This window comes from Centroberyx affinis, unplaced genomic scaffold (genome assembly GCF_046629955.1).
Source record: "Centroberyx affinis isolate AG114_WGS23_722 - 3 ecotype Tasmania unplaced genomic scaffold, CSIRO-AGI_Caff_v1 ptg001173l_1, whole genome shotgun sequence".
Taxonomy (NCBI): Eukaryota; Metazoa; Chordata; class Actinopteri; order Beryciformes; family Berycidae; genus Centroberyx; species Centroberyx affinis.
Genome location: NW_027279703.1, coordinates 577200 through 597641, shown reverse-complemented (window position 1 = coordinate 597641; position 20442 = coordinate 577200). Strand labels below are relative to the sequence as shown.

General features: G+C 43.9%; 1 protein-coding gene across 1 annotated transcript in view; it reads left to right on the top strand.

Moving 5' to 3' along the window:
* The window catches only part of ephb2b (eph receptor B2b), a gene marked incomplete at its 5' end in the record, with an annotated part of 63039 nt that overhangs the window by 22678 nt on the left and 19919 nt on the right, over positions 1 to 20442 (top strand). Inside the window, 2 exons of the mRNA XM_071524292.1 lie at positions 7520 to 7675; positions 9786 to 10121. Coding sequence (XP_071380393.1) covers positions 7520 to 7675; positions 9786 to 10121 — 492 coding nt within the window. The remainder of the gene's footprint in view (positions 1 to 7519; positions 7676 to 9785; positions 10122 to 20442) is intronic.

The following is a 20442-nucleotide window of genomic DNA, read 5'->3' as shown; positions in this document are numbered from 1 at the left end:
GTGTGTGTGTGTCCTTTAAGCCTGCGCCCTCAGAGCTCATTTCCCAGGTGTCCCACATTTCCAGCTAATCTCCCGCTCACTTTGGCTCCTAATCTGTCTCAGCGGAGCCTGCTGGGAGGATTGGGGCTGAGAGCTCTGTGACAACTGCAGAGGAGATGCAGCTTAGAGCAAGAGTCACCTCCCAAATGCCCCCCCCCCCCCCCACTGCACACACACACACAAGCCCATACCCATACACATACACAGGATAATACACAAATATATATAGACACACATACAGCTCTAACGTACACAGGAACATGTTTGCACATGAATGCACATTCACAGGATGTCCGGACCAGTGAACATGCATGCATGGTGTTCCCGCGGCTCGGACAGATCACATCATTAGTGGGCTGGCTGCTGATTTGAGCGACTGTCTTCCAGCCGCTCAGATCCAGTTTTTACGCGTTTGTTTTACCCATGTTGGAGTGTGGGATTTGCCACGGAGGGCAATGCAAGGAGTAAAAAGTGACACCTAATGATTAAAGTGACTAGTTGCATAAAATTAGAATGAATTATGGTGCTTTAGAAACATACAAACAACGGGTAAGGCCACAAATGTGCCTCTGCCTTTTTTCAGTTGGTTTCAATGGTTTGGTCGCGGCAGACGTGCGTCTCCTCCAAACTATGCCCCTTGTTTCTAGGATGTGGGCGCGTTATGTCAGTGTGTATACAGCCCTTGAAACAAGCAGTATCTAGGCGGAGCTCTTGGACGAGAAGATAAAACTTTCCATGCTCTGTTGTCTCTAAGAAGACCTCATGTATCCGTACCCACATCCTCTGTTTTGGACTAGCTTTCTCTTGTTTTGTTTCATTTTCTCCGCTACTGGCTGCGCTTTGCGTTTGAGCATGAGAGAAAAGCATCCTATCTAAACAGCCTAAGTTAAGTTCTTTATTCATGATACTTTTAGACTGGATCCTCTATATTTTGTAAATGATGACCTTCAGGTAAGAACGTTCTAGGATAGAGCCCTTTTAAATGTCCCTGTCCTATCCTTGAGTTTTGAGAGTGGCCTGATTTACGGCAAGTAGATCATCGATGGTCAGCCTCACACACTGGCACTGTCCTGCCCTACGGTGTGAGGAGCCACACAGAGTCCCAGACCTGTTAATTGCACCAGACACGGAAACCTAGAGGGAGAAATGAATATCTCATTTGTGTGCCAGTGTGTGTGGGGTGAAGCGAATGCCAGTTGTCTAATAGCTTTCACACAGCCCTGATTGAATTAGACGGCGAGGAGGGCTGCGTTCCTAATTGAATTGCGGGGACCCTGTGTTGCAAACAGTGCTAGCTAGTGTTCCCCATGGAAGAGCTGAGACAGAGGGGGGTGGGGTGGGGGGGTGGGCACAAGCTGGCTTGATCAGACAGTGTGCCACAACTCGTGTCTGCTCTCCTCTGGTTAACCTGTGGCCACAACTGTCTTTTCACACGGTTACACTCCTTTCAGATGTGGCCAGTTTAAAGGTTGATGGTCTGAGGCTGTAGCTGTGGTTGCGGGAAGGCAGGAGTAATAAGTGCTGGCAAGCTACTGCAAAAGCTAACAGGTTTTCCTAATCTAATTTGCTCCTCTCATGGGAACAGTGGTATACCTTGTAAACAAACTCCTCTCTTCATGATATGCCCTCATTAATGGATAACAGCTGATCAGTGCCTGCCAATGATTAATCTGAATTGTTTTTGCAGGTGGCACCGGTGCAAACACTGGCCCAAATTTGTATATTGCTTACTGTAACGGCCTATTTGGTCACAATGGGATACCGGAAAATACCCAGCGTCCATGCACACAGAATCCCTCTGACGCTTCCCATTTTCACCGCTTTCAGCACTTTTTTCTGCTGTGCTCACAAAACCTTGCACCTCTGATGTTTTTTCCCCCTCCGGCCTTTTTCTCTTTCACACCCCCAACACCACACACACCTTGTCTGTCTTTCTCTCCCTTGTCTCTTCTTTAATGGTGCTTTCATTAAATGCAGCAATTTTGGGGGAGGGTGGATTTGAGCCTGAAAAGGAGGAAAGGGGGAAACAGGGAAAGAGGGGGGGTAGGAGGAGGAGGAGGAGGAGGAGGGGGGGAGCATACCGTTATTGCTGTGGTGCCCCAGACCGCTGGACAAAGAGCCTCTCTGTCGGGTGGGGTAGCAGGGAGACGGCGGATGAAGGGAGGCTGGATGGGTGTGTGTGGGGGGGTGGCTGGGTTGGGGGGGGGGCTGGGGATGGTGGAACAGATCATGTTTTTTTTTTTTCTCAATAGACGTGCCTTTGGCTGGATTAGCTAGTATCAGCCAGCTGATTCCCTGGCTGTGGCCACACACCGTATAGCACTGCCCAGGCGGCCATGATGGAAATGTCAAACACCCAGTCTTTGTTTGGGCTCTGTGTTAGTGTGTGTGTGTGTGTGTGTGTGTGTGTGTGTGTGTGTGTGTGTGTGTGTGTGTGTGTGTGTGTGGGACTGCAGAGCCAGAATCAGCTCAGAAGTGTTTCCAGTAGCATGGCTGGCCACATCAGCTGAAAACAACACACTCCCTGCCTTTCTCTCTCTGTCTGTGTGTATCTCTCTCTCTCTCTCTCTCTCTCTCTCTCCCTCTCTCTCTCCCTCTCTCGCTCTCACTCTCTCTCTCTCACACACACACACATGCGCATGCACGCACACACACTCTTCTGTGGATTCAGATGGTTTTAGCTGCAGGTCTCCTCTTCAAAGTGCTATAAATCTCCCTGGCTGTAATATTCAGGAAACCTTTGAAACAACCAGCAAATTACCTGCTGTAAAAACCGACTAGCACCCTGGCGCAGCACCTCACCTCTCACAGCTCTCACAGTACTATTTTTATTCAGTGAGTCTAGCAAAGGCCCCTAATTAAATCCTTTATGTCATTGTATGTTATTAAAAGTCATAAACATAGTCAGAGAGAAGGGGGTGGCGGTTTGGACTGCAGGGGAGAGGGGTTAGGGCTCCCCACTGCAAAAAATGTCCATCTTAACAAGTCATTTAAGTGCAAATCTAATATTGATTTTTAAGACTCAACACTAGATTTAAGTGATCTAACACTGAGTCTTACAATACAAGTCAAACTGCATTGGAAACTAAACTATTTCACCCCATTGGCGGAATTTTTCACTTGTTTTTACAAAAATAAGATTTTAAGACTGTGTCTGCCGTGTGTCTGGAACCAATTTGAGGTGATCTGGACCTTTTGACACAGCTGCCACCAGATTGAGTCTGAAGTGTTTATAAATTCCATTAAAATGTTTCTGTGTGACTTTTCATCATTTGTCCCAATCCCGGGAGATCTGATAGGACAATGTGGCATGTTTGTTTAATGATATTAATAGCGGTGTGTTTTTTGAAATATAGGAAGTACGAGGAACAGAAAAACTCTTGTCAATGAATATTCCTGCAGTAATTAACTCGTCTTGCCAGAGGGACATCTGAAGTTGGAAGAAATATCCGAAAAAAAACAGCCTTTAGCATGTTGAGCGAGGCTGCCAGGATGATGATCAAACAGCTCAACAGCAGCAATCTGGGCAGGCAGGGAGGAAGGGAATCAAAGCTGTGATCTGTTTTTTAATCACAGCTCTCTCCTTCTCTTCTTCTCTACATCTGACACCAGGCAACTTCTCAACTCTCAACCTCTGTCGTCCGGTTAGAAAAGTGGAAATTCCCCAAATATTTCCCCGAAATAATGACCGTAGCAGGGAAGAGAGGCCTGCCCAGACATATAATGCTGTGCCCACCACCAGACGAGGATCAAATGGTTTTTGCAAAGAATTTTTCGTGGTTTGTTTTAGCCTACTTGGGTGCCAGATGGGTGGGCTTTGTCACACAGGACAATACAGTCGGTGGCAGAAAGTTTAGACGGTGACTGGTATGTATTTGACCGTCAATTCTGTATTGTACTGTATATCTGTATGCTTTTCTGTGACAGCTTACCTGACACTATCTGAATTGTCTTGATGCAGTAAGCCCCACCCAACTGGTCCTCCATGTAAGACAAAACAAAACTACTATTTGATCCAGTTCTAGCCCACCAACAATTAATGTAGAATATTCAAATACAGCTACTGTAGTTGCAGGACAACATCATGAGGCTTCATAGGTGCTGATCAATTTCAATCTCTCATTTAATTCTCAAGATTTTAAATTCGGTGTCGTAAGGCGGTGCACAGTATGCATACTTTTGCGGGACATCCTTTGTGGGCACAGCACAGCAACACACTGTATTCCTTGGCTCAAAAACTCTCCAGCTCTGCCATTCCACTTAATCATAAGCCCCGCCTCTCCCCTCCTGTCTCTTTATTTCCATCTCCTCTCTACGCTACTCCTCTCTCTCCTTCCCCCCTGCACTACTTCTTTATGCTGTTTCCTTTGGTGTCTCTCTCTGGTCTCTCCACTCCCATAGACCTCACTGTGTCGTTGAGTCTCGCTCCCAATTCCCCACATAGCTGTTGCCCGGGCCTCATTCATGGACTCTGTTGACTGGCAGTGTGAATGTTCAGGCCTCATGTTTCGCTCGGTACCCGAAACCTTTTCCCCCATCAATCATGTAAGAAGAAAAACATGTCAAGACTAATATTTAGTGACGCGGTCTCTCAGGTTTTTTCAGTTTTTATTTGGGAATGCCACTTCCTGCCCCTGATGTTTGTGACGACTGTCGCATTTAAGTTTTTTGTTATATATATATATATATATAAATATACATATAATTTAATTTTTAAATAGAAATTGACTGATCTATATCTATGTCTGTGTCCTGCAGGATATGGAAAGCAACTTATCTAATATGAGCTTATTTAGCTGATTGAATTTACAGTCCTTATTTCTGGTTTTATAACTACGTTACTGGCCATAAGAAAAACTCATGGAACAATTATTGAACTAAATAATTTGCCAATCAAGTTAAAATGATATCAGATTATACATGACTTGCCCTTTAAAGTCTGTTGTGATGACTAAGAAACTAACTGCTTCCCTATACTGAAGCTTTCATTTCGCTCATTCATTTGTACTGACTGCAGAAGATTGCCACCCACTTCATTTAGAAATGATTGCATGTAACAAATAATCAATTAAGCCAGTAAAAAAACTCAAAGCACTATTTTGTAACTTGAGTGAGTAACTTAATAGAAGTAACAATAAAAATGCTAATTTCCCAGCATACACTGCACTTAAATCTCATTTATGTTTTCTCATTTATCCCTTTCTTTCGCTTGGCATATATACCTCTTGTGGGTGTTATTTAATATGAATGTTTCTTTTGTAAACAAACTGCATTGGTGAAATTGCTATCTGTTTTAACATTGTCCACTCTCTAATAATATGGTTGGGCCAGGCGATCATATTTAACCAGTTAGGCCTCTCTTTGAATACTTGTTAGATGGAGCTAAACTAATAATGTAAACTATGAAACTGCACTGTAAGTGTACAGTGCAGTAACTGCATCTATGTTAATCCATAAAATCAACAAGAAACCATTTGTGCTTTCTCATTCATTTAGGCTATGTAGTTAATTTATCTCTGATTCTGTTGCATCAGTTATATTGCATTCATGCACTGAATAAAACATCACACATCATACTAAAAGCAATGAAATGCTATTACGTTTTCTACATTTCAAAGTCAACCATGATATCATGGTAGTTCTACTGAAATGTATGTATTTATTTGAGTTGAAATACTTGCAATACCAATTAAAATACTTGTGATTGAAAGTTGATATGTTTATACAGTATGTCTTACAGAGTTTGCAGTGCATTTACAGCACATTTCTGTCTTTTGCTTTCGGTGCCATAGTGTGTGTACATCTGTGGCGATGTAGAATCACTCTGGAGTGCGCAGAGTTCGGAAGGCGATGGCTCTGGGATAATTTACAGTGAGTCATAAAGGGGAATACACAAGAGGAAAAGAGCAGTAATCCCTGCCCAGGAGGGTCAGTGGGCACTAGGACGTGTCTGTCTAATATAAACAGTGGGATTGAACCCGGACTTATTCTGCCTTGTGACTTGACCTCCTGCAAATGGAGTTCCAGCTGCAGATGTTTCCATGTGCCAGATGCTATAATCCAGCTGTTATTGCCAGTACAGCCCCAGAAAGGAATAATGGCTGTATTTTTTTCATTATTTCACAATGTAGAAAATTGTTCATTCATCACTAAGTTTTGACAAAGTTAACTTAGTTAAGATTTGATGTGAAATACCACTGAAAAACAATACGTGTGACAGTGGAATGATTTTAAATTCCTAGTTTGCCAGTATTACAATACAATAGTCATGAGTGCAAGCTTCAAAGTCACAGTGCCTTGACAGTGGATGTAAGAAATATTCTTGTGTCGGGAAAGAACCTGACATTGAAGGAAGAGGTTCTCTTTGCTCTGCTTTCTTTGATCATCAGACTCAATAAATTATTTTGCTTTTTTACACTGTAACTAAGGAGAAGTAACAGCCAGACCTTAGTACTCTCACTTAGGACACCACTCAGATATGTGGGGCCTCCCGTGTGTGAATTTTTCATATGTTACTTTACTTCCAACACCACTCTCCACACCTCTCTATTTTCTGCTTTTATCTGTGGGGCAAGTGGGAGCCGGGTGGTGATTACCTCAAGCAAAACCAAACTCAGCTGGTTTGGTTCAATTAAAAAAAAAAGTCAACTCTTGACATGGTGCAGGTGCAGAAGCTGGAAAAAAGGTTCTTTCTTAGGAGAGATGGACTGGGTGGGATGTGACTCAGGAGAGGATAAGGGGATTTCACAGACAGCTTATTTCTGCTGCAATGACTGATGCTTATGTGGACACACGGCAACACACACACACACACACACACACACACACAAACACACATCAAGATGCGCCCACACACACTCATACACAGAATTTCAAGGCAGCCGTGGTGTGTGTTCATCATCATCCTTATCATGAATGTAGCTCTCCTCCCAGGTTCTCAGAGATGGGGCCTTAAAAAGGCACTTAACAGAAAGCAGAGCACTCCAGCCGTTCTCAGGCAACTACGGCATGGTGAATAATTCAAAGCAAACATACAACATGTTTTCATATCTGCATAGAGTTGCCTCACATGCAAGGCTGCACTGACATATATTTATATGTTGGGTTGCACTGATGTATATTTATATGTTGGACTCGTGGTCTGTGTGTTTTGAGTGTTTTGCATTCTGGTCACTCAATGGCTTCTCTTGTAAAGCAAGATGTAACCAAACGACAGTTAAATGCAGCTCAAAGGAAATCACTTGAAATATGGAAATGGCAAGAATCTCAAGCTCTATCTCTCCTTTTCCTTTTCAAATAGATATTGAATGCTGAATGTTTATATGTGGAGTGGTACTTGCAATCTACGCCTTATTGTATGTTTTGCTCTTTCCCTTTGCATTGTATGTGAGGTCCTGTTGTGATACAAAACAAATTCCTTCGCATCAAGTGGTTGGAATTCTTATTCTGATTCTCATTCTTATTCTGCTCTGGTTTTCAGCTTGTCCATCGGGCTTTTTCAAGCCGACTCAAGGCGATGAGCCCTGTATGCAGTGTCCCATCAACAGCCGCACCACCAGCGAAGGCGCCATCAATTGTGTTTGCCGCAACGGTTACTATCGCACCGACTCCGATCCCTTCCAGATGCCGTGCACAAGTAAGTATTGCGCTATGGTTGATATATGTGAACTTTCATATTACTTGAATGCACACACACACACACACACACACACACACACACAGAAGATGCCCGCTCAACAACATACACACACATACACTCTTTGATTTGGCACACACACATACACAGACCGGAATGCATACACATTCTCATACTCACAAACCCAAACTCTTTGATTTCAAACGTGATCTCTTTGACACACATACAGACACATTTCACACCCGCAACCTGAGGAGCCCTGGGATCAAAGGACAGTGGTAGTCTGTGTGAGTCCAAACAGAGAAACCCTGTCAAAGCCGTCCCTCACACCAACACAACACTGACATGCCCATAGTGAGGCTGTCCAGAGGTCTGACCCAACACACAAGGCTCAGCCGCCCCTCCTCAACATCACACAGCCCTTGCTCTGGGCCGGACCAAAGGTTACTGGGCCAGGGCGCGGTGCATTGTGAAAGGGGGAAGGCTCGGAGAATGAGCCCAAGCGAGGCTCTCTCTTGTCATGCCAATGAAGCTGTTTGAATTTGAATTTGAATTTGAGGTTGACACCGAGGTTGAGAGAGAGACGGAAGGAGAGACCAAAGCAAAAGTGAGCAAGGGAGGGGCAAAGCGTGAGGGGGAGAGACGTGTACAGAAACGAACAGGGAGACAGAGAGAGAGACAGAGACATGAGAGAATATGGGTGTGTGTGTATGCGACAGAGATAGAGAATCATTGCACAGAGTGTGGTCTAACTAAAACAGAGCCGGGGTGAGTGGGAGAGAAAAAAAAGCAAGCTCCTTTCAACATTTTGGTAGTGTTTTTTCCTCTTTCTCTCTCTGTGTGCCTGTTGAAAGGGAGAGAGGAGGGAAAAGATTTGATGGTCTCCAACAAAGGAGATTTGCATAAGCCTGGCTCTGGGAGTCGAGCAGCTGTTGTGAATGAGAAAGCGGCAGCGTCACGTCACCCGTATTAAGCGCAGCAGGGCCCGGCCTGATTAAAGCAGGGGAATGGGCCCATCAGAGCGGCCCGCCAGCTAACGCGGGGGATATTAGTCCTCCTCCCCAGGAAGGAGTTGCCAAGGAGGAGCCATGTTTCCGTGTACGAGAGACACCCAGAAGAGCACTCCAATGGGCTTCTTTCCAGACCCGGAGGTCTGTAAATGGCAGCCAATTAAAAAGGAGGTTAAATAAGAAGTTATCAATTCAGGTTTCGGAGGTTGTGGGCGGTGGGGAATTTTCTTGTTTATCTCATTAGTCCTGGAGGGGGCGTCTTTTGTAATTAGGTACACATGCCTGTAAAAGATAAACAGTTCTCAGTGTTTGTTTGTTTGGGCTGTCACTCAACATGCAATGCCATGTGGAATGTTTCCACCCCGTAATGCCGAGCTGCTAAGAATGTATCTATAGGAGAAACTGTCGCTGTCTTGCCGGCGCCGCTGCAGTAACTCTATTCGATGCTCTATGAGAAAATTGTCATGAATAGATGTAAAGAAAACACTTGACAAAGTGGACACCAGCATGGAAAATGAGTGTGTGTAAATGGGGATCCCTAGGGAAGAAGCGTTTGCTGGCTTGGAAGATTCCCGGTTCAGACCTCAAAGAGACTACAGTATGCTAGTGATCTTGTGGATTTTCTCTCCTCCAGTGTAGGGGTTATTCGAGTAGAGCGGCAGTAGCACTGGTAATTATGCCCTCCGCGCCATCAAGGACACATGAAACACGACTCCCATCTCAAAATTAGAACAATGCCATGGACTAGTGCTTTTGCACTGTGTGCGCTGGAAGTCGCCATAGCTCATAGAAGGAGAAACAACCGTGTTTTATTATCTGTCTCTTTTATGTACTGTCTTGCATTCTTTGGCACAGCGTCACATAACAAGATATCTTCTAAGGCTATACAGTTTATATCTATATTATGGTTTGCCTAGTCTTATGGGAGTATACAGTATTCACTTCACTACAGTACATCTGAATGCTTTAACATGCAAGCGAAACTGCAACCAATCTTCCTGTCGTACAGCGATAATTTGACCAAAGAGCTTGCTTCCCAAAACATCTGCGTACTCCTTTAATAACTCAAGTGTTAACTATCCCCTCCATGTGTTTTCCAGCGGTCCCGTCGGCTCCGCAGAACGTTATCTCCAGCGTGAACGAAACCTCCCTGATGCTGGAGTGGATGCCTCCGCGGGATTCGGGGGGCCGCGAGGACGTCGTCTTCAACATCATCTGTAAGAGCTGCGGCGGCGGCCGGGGAGGCTGCACCCGCTGCGGGGACAACGTGCAGTTTGTGCCCCGTCAGCTGGGCCTGACGGAGCCCCGGGTCTACATTAGCGACCTGCTAGCCCACACGCAGTACACCTTTGAGGTGCAGGCTGTTAATGGGGTGTCGGATCAGAGCCCCTACTCCCCTCAGTATGCCTCGGTCAACATCACCACTAACCAGGCCGGTAAGTGGGCCCATCTGTCTTTTCCTACACTTTATGTTCCCTACATGGTTGCTCTCTCTGTCCCTTCTCTCTTCTCTTCTTTAATCATCCCTCTTACTCTTTATCTGCCCCTTGTCTCTCTCTTTTTTCTGTCTATTTCCGTGCTACGCCTTTTCTCTCCTGCCCTGTACAGTACCTCTTCATCACTCTCATTCTTGTACAAGCACATAATGTGCAGTACACGCACCCCCACTAAGTCAGTTTCTCTCCTCTCTGGTATGGTGATGTATGCAGATGAGGGGCTCTAAAATCGGAAGGAGAGTGCTGTTGATGATGTGACAGACAGGATGTGATGGCCTGCTGGTCTTCACAATGTGACCTCATCACCATTTTTTTCAGACAGTGAGCTGGGAACAGGGCAACCCCTTCCCCGCTGTCTCCACTCCATCTACTGTTCAGTGATTACTGCCCTAACATATCAACCTCTATTCTCATCCACCCACTTGGTTCTAGTGTTACATCTAAGCTCATAAAGCCCTGGGAAATAGATCCCAAATTCAGTGTGTTATATATAGTAAATATATATATATATATGTATGCACATTCTATGTATGGGCTACCTTGTAAACTAAAACGCTAATTCAAAGATTAGCAAGAGGCCAGTATCTTTCCAGTATGTTATGAGGCCTAATGGAAAACAGGTTCCTTTGGTGATTGGGGTAACATTTTAATCTTTAGGATCTTCTCGAAATATACCCCAAAATCTCCCCCAATCTCTCTTCCGCAACTATTGGAGCTGTGCATGTTTTCCACTATGTGATTGCGGTTGAAGTCGACCGCGCCTCTAATTATTTCACCGAGGTAGCAGCATTGATTTGCTCTTTAATTGTCTCTATGAAACGCATCATTTGGCGTGCCAAGCTTTGCTCCCCCAAGCACTGATGAGCGGGGGATGCAGGCTGGGCTTTATCTTTGCACTGGCTTTGTGTCCCATTGGCAACATACATAAGTGCCTGTCATCTCTCATCATCCATCCCCCTGTACTGTGGGCAGTCTTCTATGACTGGGCTACCCAAAGCACTGTGTTATTGTGCTTTTATTGAATTGGACATATTGAGTTTTGTTCAACTATACACTCTCCTTCTCTGATTACTTCCTACTGAAATTCCATTGTCCAGATGCCCACAGATAAGGGCTCGAATAGGAAGGTTATGCAAGTTGGATGAACACATTTAAAAGACCAGGAAACTGTGAATTTCTGCACTTAAATGGACCCATTGTATAGCATACTGCAACGTTTATGAAGATCTGTTTGCGTAAAAGCGTCATATAGCGCTCGTTTACAATGCAGGAACTCTCTAAGTCACACTAAAATGGGGGCCTTTATTCAAACACCGACCCCTTTTTATTGTCTGTTTTGATTTGAGTCACTGGTGTGGTGGGTTAATGAGGGCCTGTGAGTGCAGTAAAGCGTTGTAATGAGGCCCCTGCCCCACTCTTTCTCACTGGGCCACAATAAGTCTGCCACCCCAACCCTTGCCTTCTCTGCCTCCCCTGCCGTGGGGTCCTGGCGGAAATTGGGGGGCTCTGCGCCCTCTCCACTGAAGTGCCCGTCACTTTGGATTAGGCGGCGAGAGCTCCCATCAGAGGGAGCTGTGAAAAGGACTGAACTCTTGCTCGCTCCGCTCCACCCTCCCACCTTCCCCCTCACCCTGCAAAACCAGGCTCACTCCTGGGACATGGGAGTGCGGTTCTGCAGTGCTAGGCTCCAGGGCTGGGGTCACCGGGACCAGGAGCCCATAATTGTGTCTGGTTTGTGAGGCTTGGAGGTTACATAAACATCATGTCACCCTCAATTACCCCAGGCAGTTCTGCGCCTCCCTCTTACATTGAGAATGAGAGAGCGAGATGGAGAAAAATGAAAAAGAGAGTGTATATATGAAATTGTGTGTGCATATGTGTGTGTTAATCAGTCACTTAGGAAGCTAGCGAGGGGCTGGGGGCTGGAGTGTTCCCTGAAAGCAACAAATAAATAAGTAAATTGGAAGTGACTGGCGTGAAAGTGTCTCTCGTTTCTCGTGTGGATGGCTGCCGTCCTAAGCCGGGACTTGTTGGTGTGAAGGGCGGGGGTAGGGGATGAGAAGGGTGTGAGATGTGAGCAAAACTTCTCGCTCTCCATACCCAATCAAGCACCCACCACACTCTATTACACACAGGGCTTATCCTCCCACTCTGTAGGTGGTTGGCGACAGTTCCTCTGTGATAAAGGACGTGATTGCCCTGGAAAGTGCAGCGCTTGATTACATACTGTAATGCCACACAAAAGGAGAAGCCGAGCTGAATGGAGCTCGAGCCTGTTTTATAAGGACGTGACTAATTCTCCAAAACTCTTATTGTGTGGAATATGTCGCGGCCTTGAAATGCGCCTCCAAATCTTTTTTATTAAAATGAGTCACAAGGCAAGCCATCTACTTTGGATTTGCTACTCTTTGCGTGACATTAAATGAGCTGAGGGGGAAAGAGAGAGAAAGAGTGTCCCAGATGTGATGCTTTTTGTCGGGGGCTGACGATGGAAACCATAGGGTGTCTGTGTGAGAGGTGTTAGAATGATTTAACCGGGTCTGACAGGCGAGAGAGTGGTGACAAGACCAGCCTCACATAACCAGCCACAACTCACCGACTGACGTAGGAGCCTGCAGTCGTATGGCAACACCACAGGGGAAGGGGTGCAATATAAATGTAATATTATTATATTACATTTATTATTATAGTGCTACACCACAAAAACTATCCATCATAACAAGTCATGCAATCTAGTATTGAGTCATCTTATTTCTCTCAAAACAAATATAGAAATCAGTCTATGGGGTAAAATAATTTCACTTTTTTCTGAATGAAAATCAACCTATTCAATATTTATTGAATAGAGTGACATTATACTGATACTATGGGGGTGTGAAAATTCTTGAAATAGGTGAAAGTGCATTGTTAATTTGTGAAATTATATTTTTTTTGGCATTTCTGCTTTATTGGACAGTTGCAGTAGAGAGAAACAGGAAAGACAGGGGAGACATGTGATGATGTGCAGCAAAGGACACAGGCCAGATTCGAACCCGTGCTGCTGCGATTAGGACTTAGCCTTAATGGTACGCTCTACTAGTTGAGCTACCAGGATGCCCCAATATCAATTACTTGCAATTACTTTGGAGTGTACTTTGGCAAGTTTGCAGGGTGACCTAGTGGTTAGTGAGACCATCCTGTAACCATAAGGTCACAGGTTTGGTTCTGTTCAATGCAACAGCCAAAGTACTAATCCCTGATGAGGTGTGCTTGAGGAAGACACTGAAGCCCTAGTACCTCTTTTGGTTGGTCCCGCTGTCTAACCCCTCCACTGCAATGTGCACATGTGGGGCCATGTGAAGAAACACATTCCTGGTTACACTGCATATAATATGGGAAATGAGTGCTCTAGATTCCTTAAAAATGGTAACACCATGCTAGATTTGCTTGCCTCAGTTCTATTGCCCAATGATTTATCTGGTTTGTGGGAGACGAGGAAGCCTTAACAAGGCTTAGTGAGCAAACACAGAGTTTTACTAAGGCTGCATGCTGGAGGCTTTCTGTTCTGGGAGCAGACTGTGGGTACACAAGCAGATATGAGGGGTCCGAGGGACAATAGATGAAGACACAAAGCAAGTCTCTATCTTTTCTTCTCTTACTTTCCCCCTCCTTCTTATGATTAATGACTGTTAATCATTCATCGCATTTACCCATTTGTTAAGGGGGTAGTCTACTCTCCTTGATATTTTCTTCTTTACTGAGGCGGTAGGAAAGCTGAGACAGAGGAGGGTAGACGCAGAAGAGAAGGTCTTTGTGGGATTTGATCCTGAGCCAACAGGGGCGCATGTGGTTCCAGGTCTTAACCACTACACCATCTCTGTCATGCATTTTACCCTTTCAGGCCAATCCCCACTCTGTCTATCTATCTTTCCTTTCCTCCTAATTTCTCTCCACCCCCCTCCTACTGTAGTTGGCCTCCAGTCATTATCGTATGAGGTTAAAATTGTTGCTGAAAACCCCATTTCCACCACGAAACTTAATCAGTTTTCTGACAGCTGAGTGGCAGTTTATGTTTTTGCTTTGACAGACTTTCTAATGCTACATGCTGTCACTTTGTCTTCTTTGAAACACTGACTAAGACACTTACAGTAGATGGACAGACGGGACACACAGACACACACATGCAGTATATGTGTGTGCCCACATCCACACATGTCAGTGAGTGTTTGATTTCAGGTCAACCCTGCCAAGCCTGCGTTTCAGCTGTCAATAAGGGAACATTTAAATGGCATGGTTCCGATTAAAGATGCCTTGAGTGGAAATTACAGTCATCACTATGTCATTCATGTGCAGTATGATAGACAGTGGAGTCTTTTATAGCTTACAATCAATAACTGTTACTGTCTCACAAAATAATTGATGTATACGTATATAAACTGCTGCTTTAAATTATGGAGTCAGACAAACAGATAATAGCGAACTAAGAGTGCGACTGCCAGTCATTAGCTAGCATTATACGGTAGAGCTGCAGTATCAACTGTTTCACTGCATGTAGTGAGATTATCCTCTACTTGAATGCAAACTATTCATATTCTGCTAGAGAATTCAACATTGCACAGCAGATAAATCAGACCTCCATATACTCTGAATGCATGCCATTCTATAGTGGCGGGCCATATTAAATTCCAGAGGACATATTTGTTTAGGCATTTCATTAACTCAAGGTGAGCCGGGGATTCAGCTACTAATGCACTAATGCTATCCAGAAGCAGAGGGGCTGAATTGGTTTCTTATCAGGCGAACCGGCTGATTGTGGAAGTGAACCACATTACTCAGAGGGGGGTGCTGTAATCGGGTGCACCACTTTCATATGGTCTGGGGAAGATTTATGACTTAATTATTGTCCAAATTGCCCAGGCGTACTGTAACCAGGCCACTGGGGACTTTGCTGCTCTATTGGTGCGAAAAGCACTGGTGCAGGGCCAGGTGGGAATGCCAGAATGTGTCAATACGCCAGCCAGCCAAATGCGGCCACAGCATTGTTGACTTTAGTCCAGTGTCCCCGGTAAAAAAATTAAACAAGTAGAGATTATGTACAGTCCCACTACACATTCACGGCGATGACATCTAGACCTAATTTATTAGCAGTTTATTTGAATTTGATCCCTAGTTGATCAGCTGCCTTCACCTCTTCTATTGAGAATAAAGTAACGTTAGGCTACTTCACTTGCTTGCTAACATTAGCAAGTGATCCATACATCTCTTTATAGCAGCAGCCCATGTAAATGAATAGACCAAGAGCACAGAAGTGTGTTCTCCCGTTGTGTGACGTCATTGAAACTCATTTGCATGTGAATAAGACTATGAAACTCATTTGCATGTGAAGAAGACTATGAGCGAGTAAAATTGTAGCTAAGGTGTTAAGAATTATAGTTAGTTAAATCTTCACAAAAATACAGTTTTATGTTTTATTAATTAGCTATATACTGCTCAATAAAGAACAGAGTCGATTTGTATGACATGACTTTTACCACACCTTGACAAAGTTTCATAGGGTCGAGGTATAGAGCTGTGAAGTGCACTTCCAGTTGCCCTGGCTAAATTTGGCAGTGTGTGGACTGTGCCATGTTAAAAAAAGACAGCAGTGTAAAGTGATAACAATAACTCATTAAAGTGGCTAGATTACCGGCAATTACTTCCATGCTGTTTTAAATGATGCTACAAATAAATGAGGGAAAGAGAGCGAGAGAGACAGAGAGAGATGTGGGCTCAATGATGAAAGAGACAAATGAAGAGACTGAGAGACAGAGAGTTGGAGAGAGAGCGACAGGGACCACCAGCGTACATGGCTTACAGTGTGACAGTGACAGAAGGTGTTGAGAAGGGCGCATATGGTGGGTGCCAGTGTAGGTCAGCCAGGCAGACAGACAGGAGGCCTCTGCATGCACCTGGAGCCCAGTACTGACAGAGTGGCAGAGGCTCCTTTGCTAGTCAGCCAGCCAGCCACACACATAGCACATTCATTCTACTGTTGATACCGAACAACCTGTTTACAAAGACAGATTCAGAGAGGTTCTATAGTAGAGAGAGTGAGATTTGCTTAGTGATAAAGTATGCAGTATGGAGACTGCAGATTTGACAAGGAGGTTGATAAGATGGCTTTAATGACCTATGCATGTAATATGCATTTAATTACGACTTCCCAGAAGAGAATTAACGCATGGATTGTCCAAATTAGTTAACTAATTGACGATCTTGTTCATAAATCATTCATCAGCCATTCGTTTCTTTCTGGGTACAATATATGGATATATTCCTTGAGGATATAATCTGCAGGTTCAAGCCTGTGCCGGAGGAAAGAGGAATAAAGTATGCACATTGCATGCATATAAATGTAGGTTAAAAGATCAAGACCTTTTGGCCCAGTGGGCTGTAAAAGAGAACATTATGTGAATGTAGAATTAATTATTTTTGAGTGCATTAGCTTTGATTTATGCTGAAATGCCTAAATACATTGCCCTGTTTTAATGCAGGCATTTATTCACTTTTGTTACAGCCCAGAGCATGGTGATGGTAATGATAAGTAAAGCATGGGTCGTGACCTAATCAGCATTGTGTTTTTGAATGTATTTATATGCAGTGGCAGACTAAGTGACAAATTTGGCCCGCTGCTCCAACACCATTTATTGACAACATTTCGAGCCTCTGTTTGTGGGCTCTATGTTCATATTCCAGGCTATTTTTAAGCCCAGCACTAAATGCAAAGTGATGCCCATACTCTTTCATACTTTACCAGCCTTTGATTTGAAAACTGATTTGAATTCAAAATTGTATGCATGAAATATACAAAATAAATCAAAACAATTCATCTTCTTACATGTGAAACAGGAACTTTCCTATGTGAGTAGTGATAGTTTTTGAAGAGGGTAGTTGAATTTTGTGTGAACACAGTATTGTCTGTGTTAAACAAATTGTTTTATGCTACATAACAAACCACATATATTTCCATACTTCTCATTTTGCCCCATCATGTGTAATATTTTTTTTCCATTCAACTGGAAACTAGAGAACGGGAAGGATGAGGTTGAATTGTCATCACCCTTCTCTTGCTTTCCGTCCTGAATCCCCATCTTCCACTTTTTCCCATTTCTGACCTTTTAGAAACCCTCTCCTATTGAACAGAGAAAGATTCTCTCTGAAAAGTAATGCGTTATATTTAACTTTTTTTTTCATTGGTGTTGAGAGTTCATTACATTTGAAAATGCTCTTTTCCCTCGATTTCTACTGCCATTTAACTAGATGGAGTACATTTATGTCCCTGAACAGACAAGGAATGAAGTGTCGGCTTTGAGCAAATTTGCAAATGAGGGATGTGGATCTATGATAAACACAATCATGCTCCTCTTTCTGCCTCTCTCTCTCTCTCTCTGGCTGGCTCACGCTCTTTCTGCATCTGTCCCTCTCTGCCAAACACGCACTCTGAAGTTGGCTTTGAAATTCCAGTGGTGATATATAAATGAAGAACTCCATTTAAGACCGCTGCAAAACAGAGTTGCCATTGTCTGAGCGACTGTCTTACCACTGTCTTGAGTTGCGTTTCTGAACAGGATGCACTGCTTCCTCCTGCTCTTACTCAGATGTCACTAATACGGCTCATCTTTTTCATGATTTCACTCGCATAGATCTAGCAGATCATGTGATCTGGCCCATCATCCTCTTGAAGGTTTTATGTGTAAATTGGGGTCGGGACCTTTTTAAGCAGAGATGATCTTTTATAATCTTTGCTATTGTGTGCCAGTCATTGCAGCAAACTCATACTGTGGAGATAAGCATCATACCAAAGTTAAGCCAAAGGTCATTGCTGTGCATTGAAATAGAACTAGAACAGATGTGCTGTATGCAATTTCCACGTCTTGTGTATGTTCTAAAAAATGTTCCAGTAGAGCTGCTCAGTGGCAGATCAGTAGGAGACTTGTAGGACTGGCCACCTCCCAGATATGAGTCTAACTGAATGAGTATAAATCAAGGCGTTGCTGAAAATACGCTTACGTGAGCAGCAAATTTTCCCTGGATAAATAATGGTCAAATAATGGGTATGTAGCGTTAACTACACTTCCCCAGAAGTCTCCATCTTGGTGAGACCCATTCCAACTTCATATTGGAGGATTTCAAATTTATAGTTGTACTTTTCTGGATTTGAAGCCCCGGACATTCTTCATACCCATGTGATGGCATTCGTGGCACATGCTGTCGTGAATGTCAGCAAATTTTCTCAAATATTTTGTAGCAATGACTGTGGTGGATTTAATATCAGGTTGGCTGAATGGACTGAATCATATCAATCCTTGAGCCATCTTTTTGTACAAAATGACATTCAGCTCTGCTCTGCTCATGTCAGTATACTTTTTTTTTTTTAAATTCACAAGTAAGCTATTCACTCGATAAAACTAAATCTTTTCACTAGCATGCCATTCAAATCAGAGAAGAAGAAGGCTACAACCCACACTGTACAACATTGACATGCATTCTGTGGCTCGTAGAGTTTTTCTCTTTTTAGATGCCAGTTTGGAAGTTGTTTAAATGCAGCGGCTCGCTGATTAAACAGAGTACAGTTTCCTCCAGAGCAGCATGAGTCAGAAGCCTGACGCCTCGCCGCTGTGGCGGACTGCTAAAACTGTTGAGTCTGCTCAGCCCAAATCACCCATAAGGGCTTAAAGGACCACTGCACATCTGTATTGCTACACTCTTTGTAAAAAGGGTTCTATATAGCACCAGAAATGGGTTGTTTTGGCTTGTGCAACAGCAGAATCTTTTCTGGTGGTATAAATAACGTTTTTGACAATGTATGAAATATTTTAAGTTGACTGTATTAAAAATTGATTTGGCAATATGTTGGACAATCACCAGTGTGAATGTTCTTGCTCCAGAGGCAGATGCTCAGGCTGCTTCAACACCAAACCAAAGTTTTTTCAGCCTGTTCAGATTAACATCACTTAAAACCACTGAAGAACCATTTAGTTTTATGTGGAAGTACCAGGCAATATGAAGCCACTAATGGTTCTTCAAACAGGGATAAAGAACTATTTATAGGCTCAAGTGGTTCGTCAAACAATGTTGGTTCTATAAAGCACCATTTAGCCCACAAAGATCCTCTGAAGAACCATCTTTTTATTGAATGCAGGAGTGTTAGCCTAGTGGCTGCAAAAGGAATTGCCCCTCACTTCCTCTGCAGCCGTGTCTCCACACGTCGTTCGCTGGGTTGCATCTCCTCAGTGTGCAGAATTGCTGGGTGGGCTTATATTTAAACCTTAACCTCTGCAAGCATCTGAAAACTCTTCAAGCCCCTGGAGTGCCTATTTTAGAATTAGCTTATGGTGTGTATATGAGTGTACTAAGGCCCCCAATCTTTTCCAGCGCAGATGGTTTAAAGCTTGATGAACTGAAATCTCGCTTTTGTAGCTTTACTGCATTGGAAACTCTTTGGAGACGTAAAACCCACAATCCATTGCAGCTGGGGAAACAGGGCGGGCTGCCAGCATGCAAATATGGGCCTCTCCCTTTAAGACGGCTCGATGCGCAGCTCGTAAATGGACAGCAGTCGGAGAGAGTGGAGCAGTGGCAGCCTGTTTGGGAGGCTGCATGGTAAAGGACCAGCTGGTTTCGGGCCTTTGGGAGAGATTGCGCTGTGGGGAAACTGATTTTTACAATGAAAAGGAAAAGGGATTTACAAGCCCTGACCTGTTCTCGCTACCTCCCCCATCTTCCCCAAATCATATAGCATTGCTCTCTGCACCAGAACGTCAAATCAAATCAGAGCCACATGGTCATAGAGCACAAAGCCTATTGGGAAGTAAGATGCAGAGAAAAGTCTTAAAACTAAGTCTCTTTCCCAGAAACAAGATTAATATGCAGGAAAATGTATGAGATTTACAGGAAAATGTATGACATTTACAGGAAAATGTATGAGATTTACAATGTTCTCTATTTTGTATGCTGCTTTGTTTGTAAGGATTGATGCAGAGACCAAGCAAAAAGTGTTGAATCACAAGGTGCCATTGTCTCTTGCTGTCAATAAAATAAGTCAATTGCAGGAAAACTATCAAATCCATAATTGTGATTGCTATCATTTTCCCACCCCCCACTCCTCCAAATATGGCTTTGATGTAATGGTTACTGTGGGTGTCTCTGGGGCCTGGAGCTCCAGCGGGCCCCTGTAGTCCTGCAGGTTTGTCCAACCGGGGCGTTATGGGCATGGGGGCCCACAACTGAGCCTCTCCATGCT